Source organism: Centroberyx gerrardi, chromosome 3 (genome assembly GCF_048128805.1).
Source record: "Centroberyx gerrardi isolate f3 chromosome 3, fCenGer3.hap1.cur.20231027, whole genome shotgun sequence".
Taxonomy (NCBI): Eukaryota; Metazoa; Chordata; class Actinopteri; order Beryciformes; family Berycidae; genus Centroberyx; species Centroberyx gerrardi.
Window position 1 is genome coordinate 20221378 of NC_135999.1, and position 25903 is coordinate 20247280.

General features: G+C 44.7%; 1 protein-coding gene across 1 annotated transcript in view; it reads left to right on the plus strand.

Annotated features, from left to right (window-relative positions):
- The window catches only part of xylt1 (xylosyltransferase I), a 62359-nt gene that overhangs the window by 16526 nt on the left and 19930 nt on the right, over positions 1 to 25903 (plus strand). Inside the window, exons 2-5 of the mRNA XM_071913924.1 lie at positions 17663 to 17932; positions 18014 to 18254; positions 23254 to 23426; positions 23600 to 23802. Coding sequence (XP_071770025.1) covers positions 17663 to 17932; positions 18014 to 18254; positions 23254 to 23426; positions 23600 to 23802 — 887 coding nt within the window. The remainder of the gene's footprint in view (positions 1 to 17662; positions 17933 to 18013; positions 18255 to 23253; positions 23427 to 23599; positions 23803 to 25903) is intronic.

Here is a 25903-nt window from a genome sequence, read left to right on the forward strand (position 1 = left end):
GTGCAGAATTGATTGTGGTGATAATCCACTTTGCCTCTTTTCTTTCAGCTCCTCATTAATTTAGTGGACATTACCGACATTCATGTTGCACAGCATCGAGCTTCTTTCTGTCTCATTCTAAAATCCTTTGAGTTTTACACCTACTGACTGATCTCAGGGTCTAGTAAAAGGGAATTGCAACCAGAGGGATTGTACTTCAGATCTTAGTTAGACCCCTTCAGCAAAGCACTTAAGTCATAGTAAATGCCCTGCTGTGCTAATGGAAAGCATGTAAAAGATTTTTTGCCCCGTCAGATGCTTTGTAGAAAAGTCATTTCCTCTTGTTTCCACCGAGGCTGGAGATAAGCCAGGACTGCTACTGTGGTGAGGAACATCTTACAAATCATACACACAGCAGACATGAACACACATAAACACACACACTCTCTATGGGCTGTAGGAACTCAATCTCAAAACACAATCATGCATGATACAAACATATGTACATACACACATACACACACAAACACACATAGCATAAAGTGTGCTTTACAAATATAACTGAATGTATGCATTCTCACTATCTCAGATGCTGTCCTAGTGGGACACGTACACACACTGACACACATACAAGCACACACGCAAACACGCCTGTGCACACATATTCACTTTTTTTCAAGCTTCAGATAGCCGATCTATCTACCCATCTAGGTGTCGGCAGGAGTCCTACAACAGTTTTACACAAATCTTCCAATTTTCTCCAACCACTGAGACACAGAAAAAGAGATTTATTTATTTAACCCTGCTCATTTATTTATCTCCATGATTCAATTATGTATTTACTTCTCCATTATTTACTTTTTGGAGCAGCAGGATTTGGTCTGAAAACCACTATGTATCATTAGTAAGATAACCCGCTGAGCAAAAATGACAAGTGCGAGAAAGAAAGGAAGAGACAGACAGACAACGAGAGAGAGAGAAAGAGACAAGAGGAGGCAAATGACAAATATGGTGTAATAAAAAGTTTTTCGAACGATGCTGCGTGGGAGGAGATTTGGAGTGACCTAATTAAAATGTTGGAATCCTGAGAGGAATAAATTAAGAAAATGTCAGTTAGGCTGAGCCGGAGGAGGGGAGATTAAGAGGCGCAAGCCCAAATACTGTCTGATTTCTCCTCTTCCTCTTTTTTATCGCTGCCGCATGGAACATTGGTCTTAGATTTAACAACAACACAGTGAGTTGGTGTTGCCCTATTATTAATAATAAGAGCAGATGCAATGTTTGCAGTAACATATGTAGGTGAAAAAACCCTGCAGAAAAGAAATAAATGACATAATAGAGTCACCAGTTTAGGTCTGGGTGTAATGTAAGAAAGGTTGACTAGACTATGACTAGTCAGTCACAGCAGCTGTTCTGCTCTTTAAGCTTCCTGTGGAAACCATGAAGTGAAAATTAGAATCTGAGAACAAGACTGTGAAAGTGAGAGAGCGGGACAGACAGGCCAAAAATAGACACAGACCTAGAGAGCTTCAACACAAGAGTTTCTGTAAACAAACAATAGATAGTTACACCTTCCCAGCAGGAGGCTTCGATGTGGTGCGCCAGCCGTTACTGTACAGTAGCACTGTGAGCGCCACCAGTCTGGTAGCATCATCTAGCTCCAGAGTCCCAAAGCCCTCCATTAGCCGTCCCAGATACATTCCACCTGTGGGGAAGCTCCATATGGGGCCGACATGTTTGTGCTGTGCTGGGCAGGACGGGCCCATACGGACGCTGTCGGACTGCATGTAGCGTGTAATAGAGCAGATGACAGAGATGGCAATGTGTCGATTGTCAACACAGAGGAGAGAGAGAGAGATGGGATGAAGGATGAGGGAGCAGAGCAAGAGGAGGAGGAGAGGAGAGGAGAAGAAAGAAAGGACAGCTGGTACCAAGATTAGTGTTAGTTAAGGATGACTAAGTGACATGTTGACAAGAGACAGATAAGAGGACTCAATGGAACAAAGATGAAAAAGGCAAGTATCAGTGAGCCTCTGATGCCAGCGTGCTTCAGTAAAGTGCAAGATCTTTGATTCCACTTCCCTTTGAAGTGATCCATGGAAATAACACCATGTGGCATGCATGAATTTCAGCATCGGGTGAAAAAAATCCAGCTTGGTGCAGCATCCCTAATGCTGAAGCTTTGTGGTCTTCATTGACTTTCACAGCCACAGTTTCCACCGTTTCTACATGCTCTGACAATATTACACCAGTACGCTCGCACTCGCTCTGCTTGCACAATAAACACTCATGAGTATGTGCTTCAGGGTGAGAGTCAGTTTGCTTCCAACTGTAATCAATTCAAGAAGTTGAATTTCATCACAGTTCAAACAATGAAAAAACTTTTGCGATGAAAAAGATGTTATATCCAACCTGACGTACAATAATCACTTGCAATTTTCAGTTTACTTTTCCAAGCGAGTTCAAATGAAAGTGAATTGCCAACCGACGCTTGTGTGCCACACTCTTCTGCTCCAACCTACACCAGCTAATCCATGCTTGCAGTGGTTTTTCAGAAGACATCCATTTCTGTGCTGTACTCCATAACAGCAGGTCATTTGTTTCAATCTAACAAGGGATGGTTGGGAGGGGAGGGAGGGAAATTGTTGTGGGTTTTTTCCTCTCAATTTTCCCCCCCAAACGTCGAGTTAACCAGGGGGAGGCATTCCATAATTTCTGTCATCATTCCTTATCCCCCCCCCCGTTAACTCTCCTGTAGACTGTAGGTGTGCAGCGCTGTAACGCAGGAATGTATGGCAGCGGATCTGTGTTGTTGGTTATTGGTGATATTGTAAAAATGTCTGGGGGCTATGTCTACACTCTACACTAAAGCTGTCTCGCCTGTAATGAACAGCAGATTCCAGCGTCAAGCTCATCTGTTTGTGTGTATGTGTGTGTGTGTGTGCGTGTGTCTGTGTGTGTGTGTGAGAGAGAGAGAGAGAGAGAAGGCTGAGGTATGTCATGGCGATCCTGATGGGAAAGAGGCACAGACTGCTGTGAGTGAGAGGAATTGTGGGTCATCTTCTGGGCCTCAGTCAGAGAGGTAGTGAGGCTCAACTGGTGTGTGTGTGTGTGTGTGTGTGTATGTGTGGGGTCAGCTATGCTATTGTACAGCAGAGCTCAGGAATGCTTTTTTTCCTCTTTTTTCACCCTATCTTTCTATTGTTTCTCTATCTAATTTCCCTTCCTCTTCTCACCAATCTTTTCCCACCATTTTTCCTCCTTTGCTCGAATCTCTGCAATTTTTTACTCTTCTGCTATTTGTCTGTCTCCCTCCCTTTTTTTTTTCCTCTCTCCCTTTCTTCCTCCTTTTTTTTACTCCCACTTACACACTCATACAGTAGCTCTGTTGCCTCAGCATTTCTCCCACTGAGTATCTGCTGTGCCCAGTGTGTGTGTGTGTGTGTGTGTGCATGTGTGTGAGGGAGCATGCGTGTGTTTCTTTTCCTAGTGACATTTCCGTGCCAGGTGTGACAAATGGCAGGCAGAGAGGAAACGTTTATTCCCTGTGGTGAGCTTAATTAGCCTATCAGCTAAGCTCTGGCACCAGCTTGTTTTGAAAACCACACACACACACACACACACACACACACACACACATACACACGCACATTCATCCTCAAGTAAGCATCCACCAACAAGTGCATGCTCGCACGCACATACACACGCACACGCACAAACATCACTTCAGTACATGAACCACACAGATAATTGGACAGTACAATTAAATGATGTCTAAATCACAGCTCCAATCCTTATTTCTCCTCACTGGCTTCTCATCCAGAGGGACTCGGCAGTAGTCAACCTCATGCTTAGTCTATTAAAAGGTTAAATCATTTACAAATCACAGCTCTCCTCCAGCAGTTAGCATATGGTGGGTGTGTATAGGCCATACAAGGCCAGCAGGCGAGACTGGAAGAGAGACAGTGAAGAGCGAGCGAGAAAATGCGTGCGTGTACTTGTGTGTACTTGTGCTTGTTTGCGTAGGGGATCACACAAAAGTACAGTTTTACAGCATGTATACATCTGCAGGTATGTGTTTATGCATGTGTGTGCGCATGTGTGTGTGTCAGTGCCGTCTGTGTTGATCCGTTGTTCGTGCCAAGCTCAACATCTGCGGAGGGATGGAGGAGGAGGAGGACAGCAGGACTGCCAGTGTCCAGTGACGCTGCAGCCGGGCAAGGGCACTCAGCCCCTATGGCACAGACAGCTGCTAATTACTCATGCACACGCACACACACACACACACACACACACACACACACACACACACACACACACACACACACACACACACATACAAATACACGTGCACACACCAACACATAAAGTCGTTTTCAGTGAGATGAGTGGTGTCTGAGGGCCTCCCTTCTTCTCTTCTTTCCTCAATCTGTGGACAAATTACAGACATTATTGGCTGCCAAAGAGACTCCCTGTCTACCTCCCTCCTCCCTCCTTTCAGACTGAGCTGGGGCTTGGCATATTCCTGCGCACCCCCACTGCGGCAAAGGAAATGAAAGCCAAAAATGTTGCTGATGTGTCTTACTGCAAAGCATTGGGTTTCTGGGCTTTGATGCCAGCCAGGTGGTTCAGGGGATATTAAGGTACCCTCCGCGGGTAGAAAAGGGGGAGGTGAACGTTGTAATTTGACCAGGTTGTGCTGTGACTTGTTCGGGGTGTGGCTTGCTCTTGCAGCCCTCCTGGCCACGAATGGCTTTTGATGTTTTTTGATGTGGGGTTAAAAGGTTTGGTGGGCTTTTGGAAAGACTCCGTGCCGTTCTGAGGTGGGATTAGTGGTTTTAGAGTCAACAATGGGAACAGAAGCAGAATACTTGTTGTTGTTCACCAGCGCCGCACCAGTTAAGCTGATTAGCTGTGATTGCTGGTTTCAGACGTGAGAATTGAGAACTGTGCTTCTAGTAAATGGTGACTTCAAAACATAACATTCCTGTGTTATGTGTACAAAAGGTTAAGTGTGAAGTTAGGATGGGCCTGGGTCATGCTGCAAAGCCCAAGTGAATATATAAACACAGATAATCCTCTGGTGAGACCACATGCTATGAAGAAAAAAAATATTTTAGGTCAGGTCTTCATTTGATTGGTACTTCTTTGCTAAATCCAGTATGTCATGTCCTGATTTGCCCTGGCAACAGTACCTCTCCAATGTCGGTGTCTCTTTCTCTTTTTCGCTCTCTGATCCCAACCCCTGCAAATTCTCCCCCAGGCTGTTGCTGTAAATACAATAGGAATCTGTTCTTTGTCCACTTGCCTGGTTAAATAGGAGTTAAAAATGATCGTGCGACCCAAGGTTGATGACGACAATCCATTTTGTCCATTTAGGGCTTGGCATTAGCAAGAAACCAGGAGATTAAGAGTCATGATAGAGCAGAGAGGAGAGGGGGAGAGGCCAGTTTTGCAGATCCTCTGGCCCAGAACAGTGACTTGGCGGCTGGGGAGTGACAGCGAGGAAGTGCCCACCTGGCCAATCAGATATTATTCTCCATCAGTTGTTGCTCAGATGGTATGGTGTGTTTGTGTTTGTGTGTGTGTGTGTGTGTGTGTGTGTGTGTGTGTGTGTGTGTGTGTGTGTGTCAGCTAGACTGTTGGGATATGTCCATGGTATAACTCTACCATCTCAATCTGACCTCCACTAATTTTCTCATTGATTTAAACCCATTCAGATGAGATTAGAATTACAGGGCAATTAGGGTAAAAAAAATATATTAGCTATTATATGATAAATACCTAATAAGGATATAATAATATCTTATTTTACTCAACGATAATTTTTTAGCCAATGCCAAATTGCAGATAGAAGCATGTAGTGTGGTCAGACATTCACAAATTCACACATCACTTTGTGCAAAGCCTGCCAGTGGTTTAATAGATATATATATATACAGTCACACATACAGTCACTTCCACTGTGGTTTTGCAAATTCAGTCATGGTTAGCCTACAGACAGAACACTTACCCATAACTCTCATGAGAATGGTCCATCACAGCGACTTCAGCATACTGACTCTCAAGCAGGAGTGTACGGTACAGAGTATAGCTGGGTTCGCACCAGTCACATTAGCAAAAGCCTCCTCAAATGCTTCCATGTTGGCCCGTCTTCACATTCACAGGCAAAAATTAAACTGCAGTCTTTTGTAATCAGGAAGTGCCTCGGTAATCAGCGACTTCAAACTGATGAGTTGAAACGCGGAGGTGTCTGTCTCGGCGGGACTAGACTTATCAGACCAGTGCGCTGAAAAACTGCAGGAAATTGGTGCCGGAATTAATACTGAGGTCAAGGGGGAAAATCACATACAGGCTTGTTCCGGACAGGATTAAAATTAGCCAATAGCTCAAGTAATAATTACAATTACCCTGCCTACTCTGGAGAAACTAATCCTGTCTGAATGGGCCTATAGGCTCATTTTGTTGTGTTGCAAAGCATGTATCTTTTCTCTGACAATACAAATGTTATCATTAGACTGTTCATCTTGCCTCGGAACCATTTGAGTTAAACCAAAATACTGAAAACTACTGAAAGACTGAAAGCTCCTCTCCTGTTTGACCTCACCCTCCTGCCCCAGGATTTGCTGTGCTGGGCAGTGCATCCTTCGATCATTCGGAAGTTTTAATGATCTGGGTGTCAAACCAGAAGATGGTATCAGCCTTCTCCTCACTTGTTGCTAGCTTAGGTGCTTAACTCCTCACCTTCACTTCTCCTCCTCCCCCTGTTTTCCCTATTTTCCTCCGATCTTTATCTCCCTGTCATTCCAGCAGACAGATTACTCTGTAGATGTTTGTGACTTTAGAAAGCTTGCTCACATTCCTGTGGAATTGTAAATAGGAGCTTGTCTGTTTTTTCATTGTATGGTGGCCAAGCATGATTGGCATGTGTGAATAACCCAATAAGAGTGTCCACAGCTGTTTGGAGAGAAGCCATTAGTTGTTTGCATGTGTTGTTTAAATGCAAATCTGACCACATGATGTGACTTCCAAATGAATTGATTATAATCATTTGGACAATTATATTTGAGACAAATGCTTAACTGTTTAGCATGCAGAATGCATTAAGCAAATATAAATGCAACAACTGGACCGTTCACACTTTTTTAAAAGTAATTTTTGTAGCATTTCTGCTTCAGTAAACAGAATACAGTGGAGAGAGATGGGATGATGTGCAACACAGGACATGAGCCACATTTTAAGCCTAGATACATGGCATGCACCTCAGCCACCTGAGCTACTACTACTAAAATTGTAATTTATATGCGCTTCTCATTCACACGACAGCAGAAATATATTAGGAAAAATAGTCCTATTTATAGTCAAGTTGTTGGTTTGGGTATAAAAAAAGGGAAATGTACATGTTTTTCAACTTCTCCATACTATGCATGTTACACAATGATGTGTTTCTGGAGGTTTTTCGGCTGACAGACTTTGCTGGTTGTATTGTGGAAGTGAAACCAAAGCTCTCAGTCCTGTGAGATATTTGCACAGCATTAGCATGCTTTTCTCACACACAGGCAGATGAGTGACTAAACTAACACACACACGCACACACGCACGCACACACACACACACACACACACACACACACACACACAAACACACACACTCACACTCACACTGATACACATTCATGCTCTTCTTTGTGCATCCTACACAAGAACTATAGTGAATTAATTAATCTTGTGGTTGTCCTTCCCAGTGTTGCCATGACATCACAGCTGTGGGGCTGCTAATCCTCAGGGACCTTAGGGTCGGGATCACACCGGGGTCACGCCGTGTCACAGCTATGTCACACACGGGCCCAGAATCCCAGCTATGCTCCCTGACACACTCACTACAGACCTGACATCATACATTCACATGTCGTTCCCACCAGCCCATTCAGGCAGAAGAGAGGTAGGGGATGGGGGGCACATCCCGTCAGGAGTCAGTCTCTCTCTCGCTCTCTCTCTCTCTCTCTCTCTCTCTCTCTCTCTCTCTCTCTCTCGCGTTGCCTTTCTATCTCTGTCTCTTGTTCTCCACCCCCTCTACTTTTTCTTTCTGTCTTTATCTCACTCTGTTCCCTCTACCCCCTCTACTCTTTATCTCTCTCTCTTTCTCTCGCCCCCTTTTCTCCTGTTTCTCCGTTGGTTCTCCTTGCCCCTTGTCTTTGCGCATTTGGGGCCTCCCTAAATGGCTGTGCGGGGAACTCTCCATGTCACACACATACACACACACACACCTCCCTTTCTCCCCTATAGATCAGCTGTAGGATCCCAGTGTGCAGTGTAACCACATGGCCTCAACGCACAGAAGGGACCCTCTGTAGTGGCGCCTTTCAGTGGGGGCCCATGATGTCATAGGGAAATCGCCTTCATCTCGCACAGACACACACACACACACACACACACACCCTCCCCCGCTCTCCTTTCTTCTCATCGCCGTGGTGAATGGAATTGCATGGCTGTGCAGTTCAATCACTGTCAAGTGCGAAGAAAAGGGGTCTCTTGTGCAAAATTTCATGATTCACAATTGATTAAGTAGGGGTGTCATTTCACGGCCATTGCCGCGAACAGGGAGGTGTGCGGAGAGGGGGTCGGAGTTTTTCATGCCCTCGTGAGATATGGCCCAGAAATCGCGTGATGGGTCCTATTCAGAGCCGGAGATGTAAAGTTCTGGGGTTTATTCACAGAGAAAATAAGAGGCCAGCATAAGAGTAGGGGGAACAGAGAGACAGTAGGGGAAATTGCCAGTATCGTCTCATGGCCTGTTAAAGGGCTTTCATGCTCTTGTGAGATATAGGCCTAATGTACTATATGTTAGCCATATGATTTAGATTCTATTTGTCATCTGGAAAGTCCCATGGTTCACGCAGTGGGGAGGAAGAGAAGCACAGGGGAAAGGACGTGGTGGTGAGAGTAGAAGAGAAGAAGAAGGAGGAGGGCTTTAAAGGAGGAACTGGGCATATATGCATAATGCACATAATGCGATTGTATTCTACAAAGGCACATGAAATACACCATAAAAATATTTGAGCAATGCATTGTGTGTACAGAATGAGCTGGTGCAATGGTATACTGTGAAGGTAACTATGAGACCTGAGCCAAATGCTATTTACAAATACTCTAATCTAAAATAAATGATTTGCTTTAAACTTATTAGGGTTAATTAGGGTCTTAATGCCAACTGGAATTGGGACAATACAATGGGTGAGTAAAATTAGTACTTTCTCATAATTGACAACATAATTGACAAATACTAAGAGTAGTCTACAGCAATTTGACCAAAGTCTGGGTACTGTGAAAAATGTGTTTCAGGTAATTTTGTTTAAAGAGGGGGTATTTTTGTATTTTGTCAGCAATATCATGCCATTACCTGGCATCTATGAAACACTGCTGTAACGTTTTTTCCCAGTAATAATTGTTTAGAAATCTGTTAATAATTTATGTTACTTCTCCTCTGCCCAGAAACAGTAGGCTACAGGCTGTTTTGGGGATTTGGCACATAAAGAAAATGAGCCACTGCTCCACTGGCTGGGTGTACTGGGGGTCCAGCCCCTTCTCCAACCCCATACAATCAAATGCTGGCATTATTGGCTGCTAGTCAATTTAATGAGAAGTTATGCTGCGTTCAATTCAAAGTCAGAAGTCGGAAATTCCCAGCTGGTAGGTCAGAATTACAACCTTTGTACTTTCTAGTGGTTCAGTTTGGAAAAACCAGGGCAAAAACATGGGTGAGAGTTTCTTTGGCCAACCTAAAATAGTCTGTTGTTCCCCATGCAACAGTTAACATTATGTCAGTTCCTCATTTTTGTAGCTATGTTTATAAATTAGTTGTGTAGCCTAATGTTACTTTTACAATGACGAGCTAACATGGCATGTGGCATGTCAGGTTTTGGCTAGCTAGCTAATGCTTGCCATTGATAGCTCAGCAAGCTAACATTAGCTTTACAAAACTGAACTGATTTACATACATAAAATAGCTTAAAAGGTAACGGCTACTTACAGATCGGATATTTACAGTTGGCTCCCAAATTGTTGGTTTTGCTCCCTGTTTGAGAAATAGTCCCATAAATCCAGCAGTGTGTTCAGCTTCAGTCCATTTAGTCCTGCATCTTTGGGAAGTTGATGCAACTTGCAGGCAACCAACTACTGAGCAGTTGGCAAAAAAAATAAAAAATTGACCAGTTTATTTTGGCCATGTCATAAAACATGCCAACATTTGCATGCATGAAAATGGAAGTATACAGGTGTTTGTATGTGATTGGCCAACAAAGAAACATTGGAAGGCACATATTTTCAAACACTAAGATACCTGAGAATTAACTCTCTCTTGGTATTGGGCGTCGGACACATGCACTGACTACAAGAAGGTTTTGGGGACTGGGAGATGCAAATTGTTTATTTAGAGCTGATTGTTTCATTTAATTTAAATCCAGGCCTCAGACTCAGAACCCTGACCGGCTTCTGCTGCCTCCTCCACTACCACCTAGTCTCTCTCTCACACACACACACACACAGGCCTCCGGGCAAGAGTTACCCATACTAAACTGGTGTGCGTGTATATGCATGTGTGTGTGTGTGTGTGTGTGTGTGTGTGTGTGTGTGTGTGTACAGGCACGTGTGTGTATGTGTGTGTATGTGTGAGAGAGAGAGGGAGATGGGACAAGTGAGACTTGAGAGTGATTAACCCTTCCTAGAGTAGGAATGCAAGGTAGCTACAGAGGCAGGTGTGTGTGTGTGTGTGTGTGTGTGTATGTGTGTGTGTTTGTTTGTGGTAATCCATCTATGTAAGCTGCTGGGATGCCAAGTAAAGAGTTTTCTGAGGGGAGACGGCAAACCTCGTGAGACTCAGGCAGGCAGGCTTGACTTTTTGCCACATGCTTTGGGGATTTTCGCTCTAACATTATTCTCAGTGTGAGTTTCACTGTTATTGGTATGCACTTGGACTGAATAAATCTTTGAGGTTCTTTGGAGTCATCTCAATTCTATTTCTTAATCCAATTCAGGGCAAGGCGCCAAAAAAGAATAAATCTAAATATCAACAAATTCACATACTATTTCCCCACTGTAGCATTAATTTCAGTTCATTTCCGCAACAATGAGCTGATTCTAAATTAAATTATGCCCATTTAGTGACTCATTTACATTTTTGCATTTTCATGTGTTTATCTGATGCTCTTATCCAGAGTGATTTATAATTTGTGCAACAGTAGAATTAGCTTGAATTCCTAGATTGCCAATATTCAAAACAGCCAAGAGTAATGAGTTTAATGGTCAAAACAACAGCGCCCAGACAGCAGTAAGTAACAAATATCCTTGTGTCCCTAGAATATTCATATTTAATAGTGCTATCTCAGGAACTAGGAGGCAGACAGAAAAATATTTTTTTCACAATAGAGGAGGATGATGAGGTTAGGTGGCACTGAAGCCAGACTGAGGCTCCTGTACACTGGGGCCATGAACACCCATGAAGTGTTTCCCAAACTGCTCAGAGAGGAGAGGAATTATCCATTACCCTCTTTTCATTATTCTAAATTGGGCTGGGAAGGCCCCTCTCTGTGTGGGAGATCCCCCACAGTTAACACATTTCCTCACATCTCAGTGCTGATCTTTTCATCCAAATCAGAGCCTTGCTGTGTTTTTAAGTGTTTTGACTCCTTTCTTCCTCGTCTCTCTGGTTGTGAGTGCAGAGGCCTCATTTTTTTTGTCTCCTTGCCCAGTTTATATCCATGCATTCAAATATAGTTGGTGAAGCCATATAATTACAATGCAAGAATAACCAGTAGAAAATCAACAGCAACTTATGAATTCACATCTGCCCTTGGCCCTGCTGAGTATACCACGGTTTTCAACTCTGGATCATTGTTTCTGGAAAACTTTGAGCCTTTTTGTCTTTGCAGTCTGAAACCAGAACTGGCAGAGAGCGATCATTTGTCCGTTTAATAAGATACCCCGAGGAGAGGTGTTTTTTCTTTCTTTTCTTTTCTTTTCTTTTCTTTTCTTTCTGCATATTTTTACACTGCTGCATGGTTTTCAGTTTTAGGCTATCATTTCATTTCATTATCCCATAGTACTGAAAGGTTGGCTATTAAGTAGGAGGCCTATTTAGTAACACATGTATATTTGCCTCTATACATGTTCACATGTGTGTGGTTGTCTGACACTGTGGTTATAGATATTTATCACACATTTGGGGTACATACATAACCCCACACACTGTTTCCTTGTGCAGTGCTATAACTGTGCACGCACACGCACACGCACACACACATACACACACACACACACACACACACACACAAAGGCACACTCCCTTTTCAGCACTTTTGCTCCAGGGCTTGTCACAGGGCACAACAAGAGGCTTCTGTGCCTACTAAAACCAGACTGTTCATTCAGCACTGCCACTAATCGTGCATTTGCGTCCACACACACACACACACACATACACACTTACACTTACACATGTGATCAGCATTCCTCCAGTTTTAGCCTCTGGAAGAGAAGGGGATTGGAGGGATTGAAGGAGGAGAGCAAGAGAAAAAGAAAGGTAGCTGGAACTCTGGAAATGTTCTGGACGGACACATTATACCAAAACACTAGTTAGAGGATAATTATATTTTTATTTATATATAATTTTAATTATAATTTCAAACTGGGCCTTATTTTCCTAGTTTTGGCCATCATTATGGCTGATTTTGTTTTTTTTCCTAGTTACTTCACTGTAGAGCTTTACTTACCTCCACTTAGCCTGGAGCGCTGTTCTCACACACACACACACACACACACATGCCAACATAATCTCCAACATTTGAAACCAAGAAGCGCTCGCACTGCAATGGGACCTGCCTACATCTGATTTCCAATGATCCATTGCCTGAAACTTGCATATATTTCAGTATTAGATATGTTATTATAACTAGCGTGAGCTGCTTGGCAAGTAAATCATTCAAGTATTCTGATGCTGCGTTCACGTCAACCTCCTACTGGTATTACAAGTGGGTGGGATATACAGTATCTTAAAATCACAGCTATTTAAAGACGTAACTGCAGTGTGAGTGTTACGTATAGTGTAAGGACGTGTCTTAATCGCTTTTGAATTCAACTGTTGGAGATTGTGTTGGCCCTGTATGTGTGTATTGGACAGCAGCGCTTCCGGCGAACTGGAAGTATGAACGCTATATAGTGAAGTATGTGACGAGATTTTGAACACAATTAATAGTCATGATGGCAAAATCTAGGAAAATAAGCCCCAGGTGGAAAATAACCATAATTATCCTTTAAAACAACCTAGTGCCAAACTCCTACTTACGCATATCTTACATGAAATCCATTTGATTGTGGCATCAAAAAAAACCTTCTACCTCTCTCCCCATAACTGTTCTTCTTATTTCCTTGTATGTCCATCTTACATGAGAATATTGTCAGGGCACGACGACTTTGACCCTTTGACCCTCTTTTTTATTGGTTGGCATTTAATGTTGGTGATGTAGGAATTGAAGCTCACTCTACTGCACACTTGGTAAGTCTTTCTGGATAAGAGGGTCAGTTAAATACCTAAAATATAAACCTGAGAACATCCAAAAGAGCAGCTGTTCTTCCACTGGTGTTGATTAGCTGCGATAACTAAGACTTCTAAGAAATCAATGAGCGCTGAAGCCAACTCCACTCTGCGCTGGCTCATTTTACCATGAGATGTCCTGAGGTACTCGAGCAGCTGTGAACCTCAGTAAGTCTGTCAGTGTATCAGTCTCCCGTGTCACGCCAGAGGCCACATCTTGCTATCACAGGGATTCAGTCCAGGTAATTAATCTGAGCTCGTTAGCCACACGGCAGGCGGGTCCTAGCAGAAGCTGGCCCGCACACTGCCTGTCCACTATATGGGCGGCTCTGCTGTGAGGCTAACACCATGCTGACTGCTGCCAAATGACTACTCTAAACTCACAAATAAGCCAGTACATGGTCCGTGGAGTTTCCGAACATGAATAGGTGCTTTTCACACTGCCAACCTGTGTGTGTGTAAATGCGGGTGTGTGTATGTGCTTGTGTACATGCTGGCATGCATGTGCGCACGGCTGTACAGACACCAGCTTATGTTGATAGAGCACGTCCTGGTGGCACATGCAGTAGCTTATCCCAGCTAGGCCCCGTAGGAATGATGTCTTTTAAAGGAAGCAGGGTAGGGGGGTGGTGTGAAAGTGATATGTGCTGCTACCTTGCTCTCCCTAACATCTACCATGGGACTGCAACAGTAAATGATGGCATTAGGGAGGAGGGGAGGGGGCGGAGCAGATGAACTGCTTTCCCTCCTAGAGCGAGGGATGATACGAGGGCTGGGGGAGGAGGAGCGGGGTGAAGCCAGACAGGTGGTGAGAGAGAGATATGTGCTTTTTCTCTGTTGCACGGGAGATTGGGGGAATGGAGAGAAAGGGAGAGGGAGAGAAAGAGGACAGGTGAAATATTTCCCCCTGTGGCTGAGGAAATGAGGAAAAGTGGAAAGGGCCAGCTCTTTATGAGGAATGGACTAAACCATCCCTGGAGGGGGGATTGAAACTCCCAGCCCCACAGGCCTCACTCTAAATGTACCTACCCATGATGGATGATACTAACGTTTACCCCCTCTGCTTTTTCCTCACTCCTCAGTAGAGCTCAGGGGGAGCTGTTTGTGTGTGTGTGTGTGTGTGTGTGTGTGCATGCAGAGAGCACACCGCATGCCAGGCAATCCAGGCTTGGCCTCCCCGAAGCTCCCAGGGAGTAGAAAACATATTCCCTGTAACAATCGATAGCCCGGCTCCCAGCCCCATCTCCAGTCGAACACAGCCGTATCTCCAACGCCCTCCGCTGCTATTAATTCCGTGCCCCGCCGTTTCCTGCTTAGAGCCCCTGCTCCGTCCGCACAGACCTCCAACACAGGCCGAGATTAAAGAGCAACACAGCTACTGAAGTGCTTTACACACGGGGGGGGGGGGGGGGAGGGAAGGAGGGAGAAGGGGGCAGCAGGGGTGAAGATTGTTTATCCATATGAATCTCCTCAGTGCCAGCTTGCAAATGCTATACCCTCGTTTCCACTTCAGGGACATGGGGCTTTACCGAGGCTTGCTCTTATCCATGTCACTTAATTTGCCCCCAAAACAACATCTTTGCAATCCTTTTTGCAAATGAAACAATTATCCAGCTGGGCTATATTCAAAAAAGCAATATGCGATACAGCGTTCGATCCTATGCTATATTCAGTCGGCCCTGCCTCTTGTAAGCCCCACCAGGCCTCGCTGTGGAAATTAGGAATTTCCACACTGCGGAGCTTAGAATGCTTAGGCACAGACTCAAAGGCAGATTTTGTATAGTATGCATTCAGCGATCAGAGAATCAGAAGAGGGTTGCTTCAGCCCTACCGGGTGGTATCTGCTGCAAGCCAAATACATTTGTTTCACTGGGATGAGTTGAGGCACAGTTTTTTTACATTTGCTCACTTGGGCTTACTTCCGATTTAAGTGTGTTCCCTTCTTCTCCTCATGTCTCTTACGACGGGACTCAAAGCGGGGGTATCCGTTTCTCCGGGGCAAACACATGCTGTCTCTACTTTACTCGCTCTCTCTTCCTCTCTTAAACACAGGCACACAAAATCATAAATGCACACAGACTCATTTTACCTCTGCAAACATCCAGTGACTAGCACTGCATGGATTAGCCCCCTAAAGCGTTCCCTTTGAAACCCCGGCAAGTAGGGATTTCTTTTTAGGTGATCAGTAGCCTAAGCAGCTGTTACACACAGGATTAGCAGGTTCTGCCATTCATACCAACATAGTCTGTTTGAACTGGTAGGGTGAAGAAAGGAAAGGGAGACGAGACGGGGAGGGGAAGGGAGAGGCGATGACAGGCGGGAGAGATGAAGTAGAGAAAAGGAGGGGAGAGAGAGCGAGCGGAGGGAGGAAAAAAGAGGTGCGGGAGACGTGAAATGGGGAACAGATGATGAGAGAAGGGGAGCGAGATGTGGAGCAGAAGGGATGAGAGGGGAGAGGAACGGAACAGAGAGGTGGAAATGGAGTGTGTGAAGAGATGTGTGAAGGGAAGGGAAGGAGCGGGGAAGCGGCGAGGAGTCGTGGGAAGTCACAGATGCGTGGAGCGAAAATGAGTGAAGGAGAAAAGGGGGGAAAGGGAAAGAAGTAAGAAATAGAGACAAGGATGGAGAGGAGGGGAGAGGAGGGGAGAGGAGAGGAGAGGAGAGGAGAGGAGAACGTCCGAAGATTAAAGGTATCCGGTGTTGTGAGAATCAGACTTCTGCCAAGCAAGGGGCTTTAAAAGGAGTTGACTATGAGAATGTTGTTCTCTCTGGGTTTTTTTTTTTAGCTCGTTCTTTGTTTCTCACCTTCTCTCTTTCCTTTCTCGCTTCTCGGTACCAACCCCTCCCCTCTCTCCTTGTGTGTATGTGTGTCAGCCAGCCAACTCTGTAATTGTGCTGGTACAAGGTGTTTGCGGAGAGGAAAGGTTGATGGGCTGATAACAGGCCTGGCTTTAGGGGCGGAAAGACATTTCCATGCTGAGCGGCAGGCTCACAATAGCATCTCTCTAACATCTCACTCGCTTCGCTTGTATCTCTCACCTCTCCTGCTCCCTCTATCTCTCACACACCTCTTTTTGCACTCGGCGTCCCTCCCCTTTTCTCTCCTGCTTTCTGTTTGCTGTGTCTTGTAAACGGAGAAACACATCAGGTATCTCGCTTGTTATGAGCTCTATCTTTCCTCGGCTGCCGTTTGTTTTTTTCTTCTGTTCCGTCTCGCTCTCTCTCTCTCTATCTCTTTCTCTTGTATGTCTAGCGAGGTGTGCAAGAGTGGTGTGGCAGCCGGGAAACTCTCTCAGCTTTCCGTTTGATGCGCCGGGGCACATTTCACTGGAGCGAGCCGGCACTTCCAAGGAGCGGCAGAACTCATGCCTCGTGTCAGCGCTCCTTCGCCTCGCACTCTCCTCTTTCACTCATTACCCTGTTCCTCTCTCTGCTCTCTCCCCCGTGCCCCTCCTTCCCTTTCAGCCTATTCTGGTGGAAAGATAGGGAAATTGTACATTCAGACGTTCACACACACAAACACACACGCTATCTCACATATGCAGACTCGCAGCATTGACAAACACTGCCCTTCCAGTCACACGCCACACCAATGTAATTTCATCACGTTCTCATGTGGCTCCAGTGAAAAAGGAATCAGAAATTGTACACATGCGTGCACACACACACACACACACACACACAGAAACACACACACACACACACACTTACACAAATTCACAGTCATATTCTGGTCCTTTATCCCCTCTTGGTAATCTGTTTACGGAGTGCTGGGCCCATTTGAGGGAGAAGTTAATTGAAACTGGGGCTAATCTGATGATGGCACGGAGCAGCAGAGCCCTCAGCCTGCATCGGCTCCAGTCAGGTTGCACCTTGTAGTCCCCACACTCAATACCTTGCTACTTCATTTCATGCCTCATGGTTCCATGCGGCGTTGCCCAGTCGTACGTGCCACATTGATTGTTAATCCGACATTTGATATGCGCCTCACTCACTCAACTCTGATCTTGTTTTTCTTGTTTGTCTCCTCTTTCCCTTCTTCTCCCCCTGTCCTTTTCTCAATGCTTCCCTTCTCTTCTCTTATTCTCACTCTCTGCAGGATGGATATTACTCCCACCGGCCTAAGGAGAAAATTAAAGTGGACAGCAACAACGAGAACTCTGTGCCCAAAGACTTTGAGAACATAGACAATAGCAACTTTGGCGCGCGCTCGCAGCCCCACCGCCAGTCTGTAGGGGGCACTAGCAGCAAGCAGCAGCGGGAGCATCTCCAGGAGAAGGCCCACGCCCAGCAGCAGGCCTGGAGGGACAACTCCCCCAGTCTGGGCCGCAGCTCCAACGAGGTACTTCCTGTAGGCCACCAGCCGCTGGCGGTCGGCAACAACGCCTCTTACCCGGGCGTCCGGCAGGGCGCCGCAGGAGTGTCGCAGCAGCACTACCGCGCCTCACAGGCCCAGCAGGCGCAGGCGCAGCACAGACACCAGCACCCACACAGGAGGCAGGCGACCGCAGCGCCGCTGGAGGTCACCTATGACCAGCCACCCAAGTGCGAGATCAGCGGGAAGGAAGCCATTTCGGCTCTGTCCAGAGCCAAGAGCAAGGAGTGCCGGCAACAGATCGCTGAGGTGTACTGCAGACACAAGGAAGGCCAGCTGATGCCTGACAAGGTCACTCGCTACTGCCCCCTGGAGGGTGAGTCAGTCATTCTAATTAACTGTATTCGATTTTAATTAATACAAATGATTCTGTTTCTGTGGAGTCAATATGATCATTTTGTATTCTGTTCAAAAGTTCTCGCACGTAATGGGTCGATATCTATCAAGCTTTCAGAGTGGGGACACCTGATTAGGAATCACTGACAAGGTTCCCACAAGGTGCCTTGTTCTTAATGTGAAGGCATACATTACATCATGTCTGATGCCACACAGATGCATCTACATCTCACAGTTTGAATGTTTTTTGGTTGTGCCATTCCTCCTCCTCAAAATAAGGTGATAAAGACTATGTGGTCTGGCCAAGAATATGGTCTGATACAGCTCAATGGTTGGAGCGGTCCACTAACACTGGGTTAGGGGTTCAGTTCCCAATGAGGCCACCAATGCTAAATATGTATGCACTCATGGTACTGTAAGGCATAAAAGGATAGATGCATCCTCCAAATGGCATATCTTATGTGAAAGCATCAGTGAAAATGGGTGAGGAAGAGTGATAAATCCACTGACTGCTGTGTTCTGTTGACAGTTGTTCATCTTGAATCACTTTAAAATTTTCAAAAATCAATTCAAAATCAGGATCAGGAGATGTATAAACTCATCTTTTTTTTTTTTTTTCATAAATGGATTTTTCTTCCAGCCTTATTAAATGTACAGAACACAAAAACACCTCCTAGAAATAATGCAAGTCTAAAATATATCTGGCAGCTTGTCAATGTTCTTGCCTGATGTAGTTTGACATTTTAATTTTTTTCAAATTAGTTTCTTGTTCTCTCTACAAAGTTATTTTAATAGGCAATAAGAAAAATAATATCCGCAAAGCTGGGAACAAAGAGCCTGGTCTGACCAGTCAGGCTTTAGCACACAGTAAAATATTTCCTGTTCTTGTAATTGCAATTCTCGTCAAAGCCAAGAAATGTCTTTTCTGCTGATGTGTAATTGGTGAAGTAAATTGTTGGAGAAGATGCGGATGCTGCTTGTATTCTCTCCAAATTGGTTTCCAATTTTCATTTGTTCAGTCAGGCTGGCCGAAGAACACAGGTTTTCCTGTCTCTCTGTCTTTCTCAAACACACACACACACACACACACACACACACACACACATGCACGCAAACTTTTTCCAAGAATTGTTGGACATCTGCAGGCTGGTTGTAGATTCTGTAAACAAAATCTGTTAGGTTGCCACCATTGGTGAGCATCACGCATCAGTAACCAAGTTTAAGTGAACAGCACACTCACACACACATACACACACACACACACACACACACACACTTAGATATACACAAATGAGAGTGGAGTGCATATGGAGAGCTGTTTGAGGAGGAGAAAGCTATTATACTTGGAGACATCTGGCCTGTTCTAGTCAGATACCTTCACTGCCCACAGTCATCTTATTAGAACTCAAGGAGGCACAGTGACTTAGCAACTTTTGTACATTCCCTTCCCCAAGAGCAGAAGTATCGTTTGTCTGTGACTAAGCCCCTGTCATCTCACAGGGCGACTCACCACCCCACTCAAACTGACAGTTTGATCAAAAGAGACAAAGAAATTGAAAAGGGCTTTCCCCTGGTGGCTGGGCTGTAACAACACGACAGCTAAATTAAATCACTTTTCTTTTTTACTCTCCGTCTGCCTGCCTGCCTGCCTGCATGCCTGCTGCCTGCCAATGTGTTATCTCTCTCTCTCTCTCTCTCTCTCTCTCTCTCTCTCTCTCTCTCCCTACCTGCCCACCCCCCACCCACCCGCTCTTCTCTGCTCCCCTCTATTCTGAATTCAAGTCCTAACCTTGTTAGCAGAAAATTGTCCAATTTGATTTGATCGGTATTCTGTCCTTGAGGCCTTGGCCAGATTAGCATTTGTGTTAGCTCCAATGTTAGATTCATTGAATACGAGAAGAAAATGTTCTCTCTGCCTCCCATATGCTAACTGGGCTAATATTGGGTTGCCCGGGCCGGGTCGCTCCAGCAGGGGCACCGAGTGGCAGCAGTCGGTGACCTTGTCCCCATGTAGCAGAAACCCGATGGACTCACACTGACTTGTTTTAGTCACAACATGAATTTGCACTCCAGGGTTTGTTCGTGTCGGATAATAGCAGTTAGTCAGATGCTAGGCCTACTTTTAGAAGCATTACACTCTCAAAACCCATGTCATAGAATAGAATAGAATAGAATAGAATAGAATGTGTTCATTACAGTTAACAATATTATAAATGAAAATACTTTGCAAATCCTTTCATTTTGGACACATTTTAGTTTAATGGTCTGCACAACTTCAGGGACTTCCAGGGACTGTGCAAATCCACAGTTTGTAAAAACAATATGAATCTTTCATACAGAAATCTCGCACATATTTCCTAACATGGAGCAATGTGATTTGATAGTATACATTTAAATAAATTAAACTCACCAGATTAATATGTTTGCAAACCTGGATTTGTGGATGGTTTCAAGGAGCAGAAACCATTCTCAAGGCGTTTTAAAATGCAAATGTGTGCAAGCGCTTTTGGATATAGCTGTGCTCTTGTTCTAACCTCTCTTACGAGCGGGTAAGATGGAGGCTGGGTAAGAGCCCGAAGTAACACAAGATGATGGAGGAAGAGAGCGGGGTGATAGCAGATGAGGGAGAGGCAGTTTAAAAGATTGATGGTGATGGGAAGGACGATGAAGAGGGATGAGTTCAAGAGGAGGGCTTCTGTTTTTTTGTTTTTTCTTTTGGGACTGGGCCTGCGGTCTCTGCAGGTTTACAGTGTACTCACAAAGACTGTACGTGCACGCAAAGACTATTCTGCAGATATACACACATACTCACCAAAACTGACAGTAAAACTTAAGTTAACATTCACACACACACACACACACACACACACAGACACAGAGCAGTGCTCATTAGTTCAGCTAGCTAGTATAGCACACACTCTCAAAGTGCTTTGTGAAGCGACTGGCCAATTATCCGTGTGCAAAGCAAACCAGTGAACCTTCTTAGCTGGCCACCAATTACTGTTCAATCTGATACGGCCCACAGCAGATTTCCCCCTGTGCTGTCACACACATACAGTACATACACTGAGAGAGAGAGAGAGAGAGTCAGATATTTCACTTATAATAGTCCCTAGTACCAATCTTCTGAGTATGTCCCAATTTCAGCTAGAAATAAGTATGAGTGACTGACAGGAGGCACGGCCAATTGGAGTCAGGGGAGCGTGTTATTACCCTCGCCCCTGCAGTCACCCCTTAGATAAAGCCGTGTTGGACACCTGCCCTTAAATTTGAATGACTGACAGGCAGTTTGCTGAACGAGAGGCACTGGGGCTTCATTCCCCGTCCCTGTTGTCGGCTCTTAAAGAGAGACACGTTGGACACTTGCCCTTAAATTTGAGTAATTACAGGACCTCAGGGCCAGATGAGGAGAGGAGCTGGGAGGGGCACTTCGTTGTGGTCCCTGCAGCCCAGAGGAAACCTCACCTCAGGGGGATAAACAGTATTCCCTTAACTTCCCTTAATTCTTCAGCTCTGACAATGGCTCTCCCATTGCCCCCTGGGAACATAAGTCCCAAATTATAGTCATTATCTCCTTAGGGCATGTTCTGTGAGCAAATAGGCCTGTCTTATAAGCTGCATCTGCTGTAATAACTTTAGATTTAAAAACAAACACTGCCTCTTAACAATGTTGGTATCCGTGTTGGTGGACCAGACAGCGCAGAATTGCTCCGGGGAGAGTTTTCTTGGTTGGAAGTTTTTATCAAGTGTTTGCTTTAGAGGGGTTAAGGGTGGTACAAAACCACACAATGGAGTTATGTGAGGTTACCAATGGCTCTCCAGAGATGGTTGGAGTTGTTTAATTTGATAGCAGCTTGGCAGGCCAGGACTGGGACTGTGTTTGCTTGCATGCTTGTTGTTGTCATTTGTGTGAAATCTAAGGCATCTTCTGGGAGTTTCGCCTGAGAGGAATGATGGCACATTGTCAAACTGTGCTCCACCCTGAAAGCCCCAGAGGAATAGCTCATAGGATTCCTGTCTGAATGAGGATAGCATTTACACTGTGTGTGGTGTGTCTGGCTGAAATTGTCATAGTTCCAATTCAATCACATATTATGGATGAGTGACTCACAGCTTTGTGGTTCCGTTGTTGCTTCCATACCCGAGCTGAAGTGGCAGTCTGAGGTATTTTTTTTCTTTTTTTTTTTCTTTTTGGCAATGAGGAGTGGCAATGGTCTGAGAAGTAGCATGGCTTACCGTCTTTTTACATAACCCCGAGCAATTTGGCCGTCTGAGAACATCTGACTCTGATATAATAGTAAATGACACGGAAAGGAAAGTTACCACTGTTGTACAGCTACCACTGTCCTTTGTAGTTTGTGTTGTTCAGGGCATAACGATTGCAGGGTTGTATTATACTCTAAAACTGTATTCAAATATAGTTCAGAGTGATATTGTGGTGTGACACTGTGTGTGACATTACCCAAATCTCATAACATTTTTTGACAACACCAGAAGCTCATCTTGACTGGTAAAAACAGATAGCTCCTCAGTTCTGATTGGCACAGTCACATTCAAAGCCATCGTAAGTTAATTGGTTATTATTAATATGCTAATCACCACTCAAACTGATACTATGTGTTGCTTAGCAACCATTTTATTTAGCTATTTCTCAAGAACTTCAGTGCTTGGTTGAAGAATAACATTTAATTATAATTATTATCTAACTATTTCCAATTAAAAATATAAGATTTATTGATTTGTTCTTCCTCTAAGAGTTTCACCGCATCATTATGAGCCCAACAACGCCTCTTGTCAGCCACAGGCTTATTGCTCAAATAACAGATGTGGGTTTGTAATCAAACAACATATCCAAACCATATTTATGATAATATTGACAATGACAATATGTTGTTTGAATGAAATATAGTAAATACAACTTTTATATTCACTTTTATGAGTAAGTAAACATAGATCCTGATGTCTTTATGCCTGTCTAGGTAAAGCCAATGCCAACGTCCAGTGGGAGGAAGACTCAGCAGAGAGCTTTCCATCAAAACCAGTCAGAATAGCTTTTGTCCTGGTGGTCCATGGACGAGCCTCTCGCCAGTTTCAACGCCTCTTCAAAGCCATCTACCACACCTCCCACTACTACTACATACACGTTGACCAGGTAAGCCACATAGAGCCTACAGACATGATGTATTTAATGTGAAACCAGTCAAGCCCTTCAAAATCCTGTTTTATTTATGGAATTTCTGTATTTCAATGACATTATGTAAAATTCTATTAAAAAAATCTTGATGTCAGAAAGAATATTTGTTCATCTATGATCAATCTTTCCAGCGCTCCAACTACCTGCACAGGCAGGTTCAGGCCCTGGCTGACCAGTATGTCAATGTGAGGGTGACCTCCTGGCGCATGGCCACCATCTGGGGCGGTGCCAGCCTGCTAACCATGTACCTCCGCAGCATGGCTGACCTGCTGGCCATGAGAGACTGGAGCTGGGACTTCTTCATCAACCTCAGTGCTGCCGATTACCCCATCAGGTAACAGAGGAGGACCTCAAAGCATAGTGGAGGCAGTCAGGTGACTTTGAATGGGTTGGTTCACAAGAGCACATGAAGGGAGAAATATCCTATAAGGTGATGAGGTGCAGAAGTTTGGGAGCTTCCAACTTAGGTGACGTGTCTGTGTGTTGGACATTGTATTCTCTTGAAGAGGGCAGATGCCGTCCACCACATATTTTACCTTAGGATAAACAATGGTAGACTACTTCAGCCAATAGGGAGGAAATTCAATATGCATTAGTGTGGCCCCCTGCGGTTGACTGTGAGCTTTAAATAAAGAGTCACTCCAAACCAAACAGATCGATGAAGTAGAACCTCTGCTTTTCTCAAGCCCTATTCATTCACACCTTCTCTTCCAAGTCCCCGTTTCCTTGCTTTGCACTCAATTGAATAGGTTACATGGTGAACTGATTACAACTTAATTGCCCAGGGTCAATACCTATTGACTTTCCAGGCCTGTTGTGTTCTGTACAGTCCAAAAGTCATCTCTCCACTCCAAAACATCCCTTTTAAGAGCCTGTAAAAGGTAATTAAAAGCCACAAAGTCTAGGTGGAAATGGACATGAAGTCATGGAAATAGTCTATTGGAAGAAAAATGTCATGACTTGTAGTTTTTTTATGTGAGTTTGTAGTCCTTCTGGGAATAAAGGGTCTGCTGGGTTTTTGATGTAGCTCTGCAGCAGCCAATTAAAATCCCCCTATTAAGGAGAGAGTTATCTCTTCTATGCAGCCAGATGTCCACCAGTTGAATTTAGACAAGCTGTAATGGCCACTGGGTAACAGGAAACTGGATCTGGTGCCTCCACAGCTGGAGCCAAGATGGAAGGGCAAAGCCATAGATGGACTTGTGTTTTACAACCCCATGTGTGTGTCGTCCATAGACATGTTCAGTCTTGTTGTGCTGTTTTCACCACATCGATGAAAGCTGCTAACATGCTGTCTGTGTCTGTGTGTGTGTCTTTGTGTATTTCTGTGTATCTGTGTGTGTGTGTGTGTGTGTGTGTCAGTGTGTATGTGTATTTGCACCTGTGTGTGCGTGCGTGTCTTGCGTTTATGTTTTGCCGTCTGCATAGTTCAGTCTTTTCTCACCACCTGTCTTTGTACATGTGTGCATATTTATCCTCCTGTCTTTCTGTCTCTGCGGCTGTCGGCCCGCCTGTTTGTCTGTCTGTCTGTCAGCGTATGATTAAAGGTGTTTGCGAGTGTGTGTGCCGAGACACTGTTCTCCTCCCGTCTCTCGCCTCCTCATTTGCATGTGGGTGATGTTGTTGAGAAAAAGGGCTGACAGTGGAGGTTTTAAAGCCCCATCTGTTGGGAAACGAAACGATTGATGGAGCGAAAGAGGGAGCCGAGAGGCAGAAACAACAGGGAGAAGCGAGGGAGCGAGAATAAGCAGTTAGGGAAGGGGAACGAGAGGGAACTGCATGTTTTGGATCCGTGCAATATGGAAATATGTAAATCCCACTCTTGTATCTTTGCTTAGCAAGTGCATTTGTAACCACAGCTTGGATTTGACCGAGTTTGTGCACTGCATATTTACTGAGTTGAACTTGCAAACGTGGTTATTTGGGCAGCAGGGTGGCATTGTGTGATTAGGGGGACCGTCCTTTAGGCCTCGGTTCAAGCCCCTGTGACAGTAAGCATCCGCCCTGCTGGAGTGTCCTTAAGCAAGAAACTGAAATCCAATCAGCTCGGGCGCTGTTTTGTAGCAGACACTCCTCTCTGATCTCTTAATGGACTTTCATTTAATGCATTTACAGTAAATTAAAGTTCACATGGAGGTCCTTGCAGCATACTACAGCGCAGAGTAACATCTCAGAGCAACCAGATGCCTCACCCTTGCCAGACTGCAAAACTGTGTATTGTTTTTCCACTTCCCTCTTCAATGAATTACACATCTATAAGCCATAACCTATAAATTCTAGTCACCCTACTACATTAATCCAGACAAAACGGCCCAACAATAACACTTATTGTTGAACCTACATCACCCTTTCTTTACAGTAATTTAGCTTTCAGTGAGTATCGTTAATATCTTTTGGTTACAGACCTGGTCCAAATGGCACCTTTCTTTCCTCTG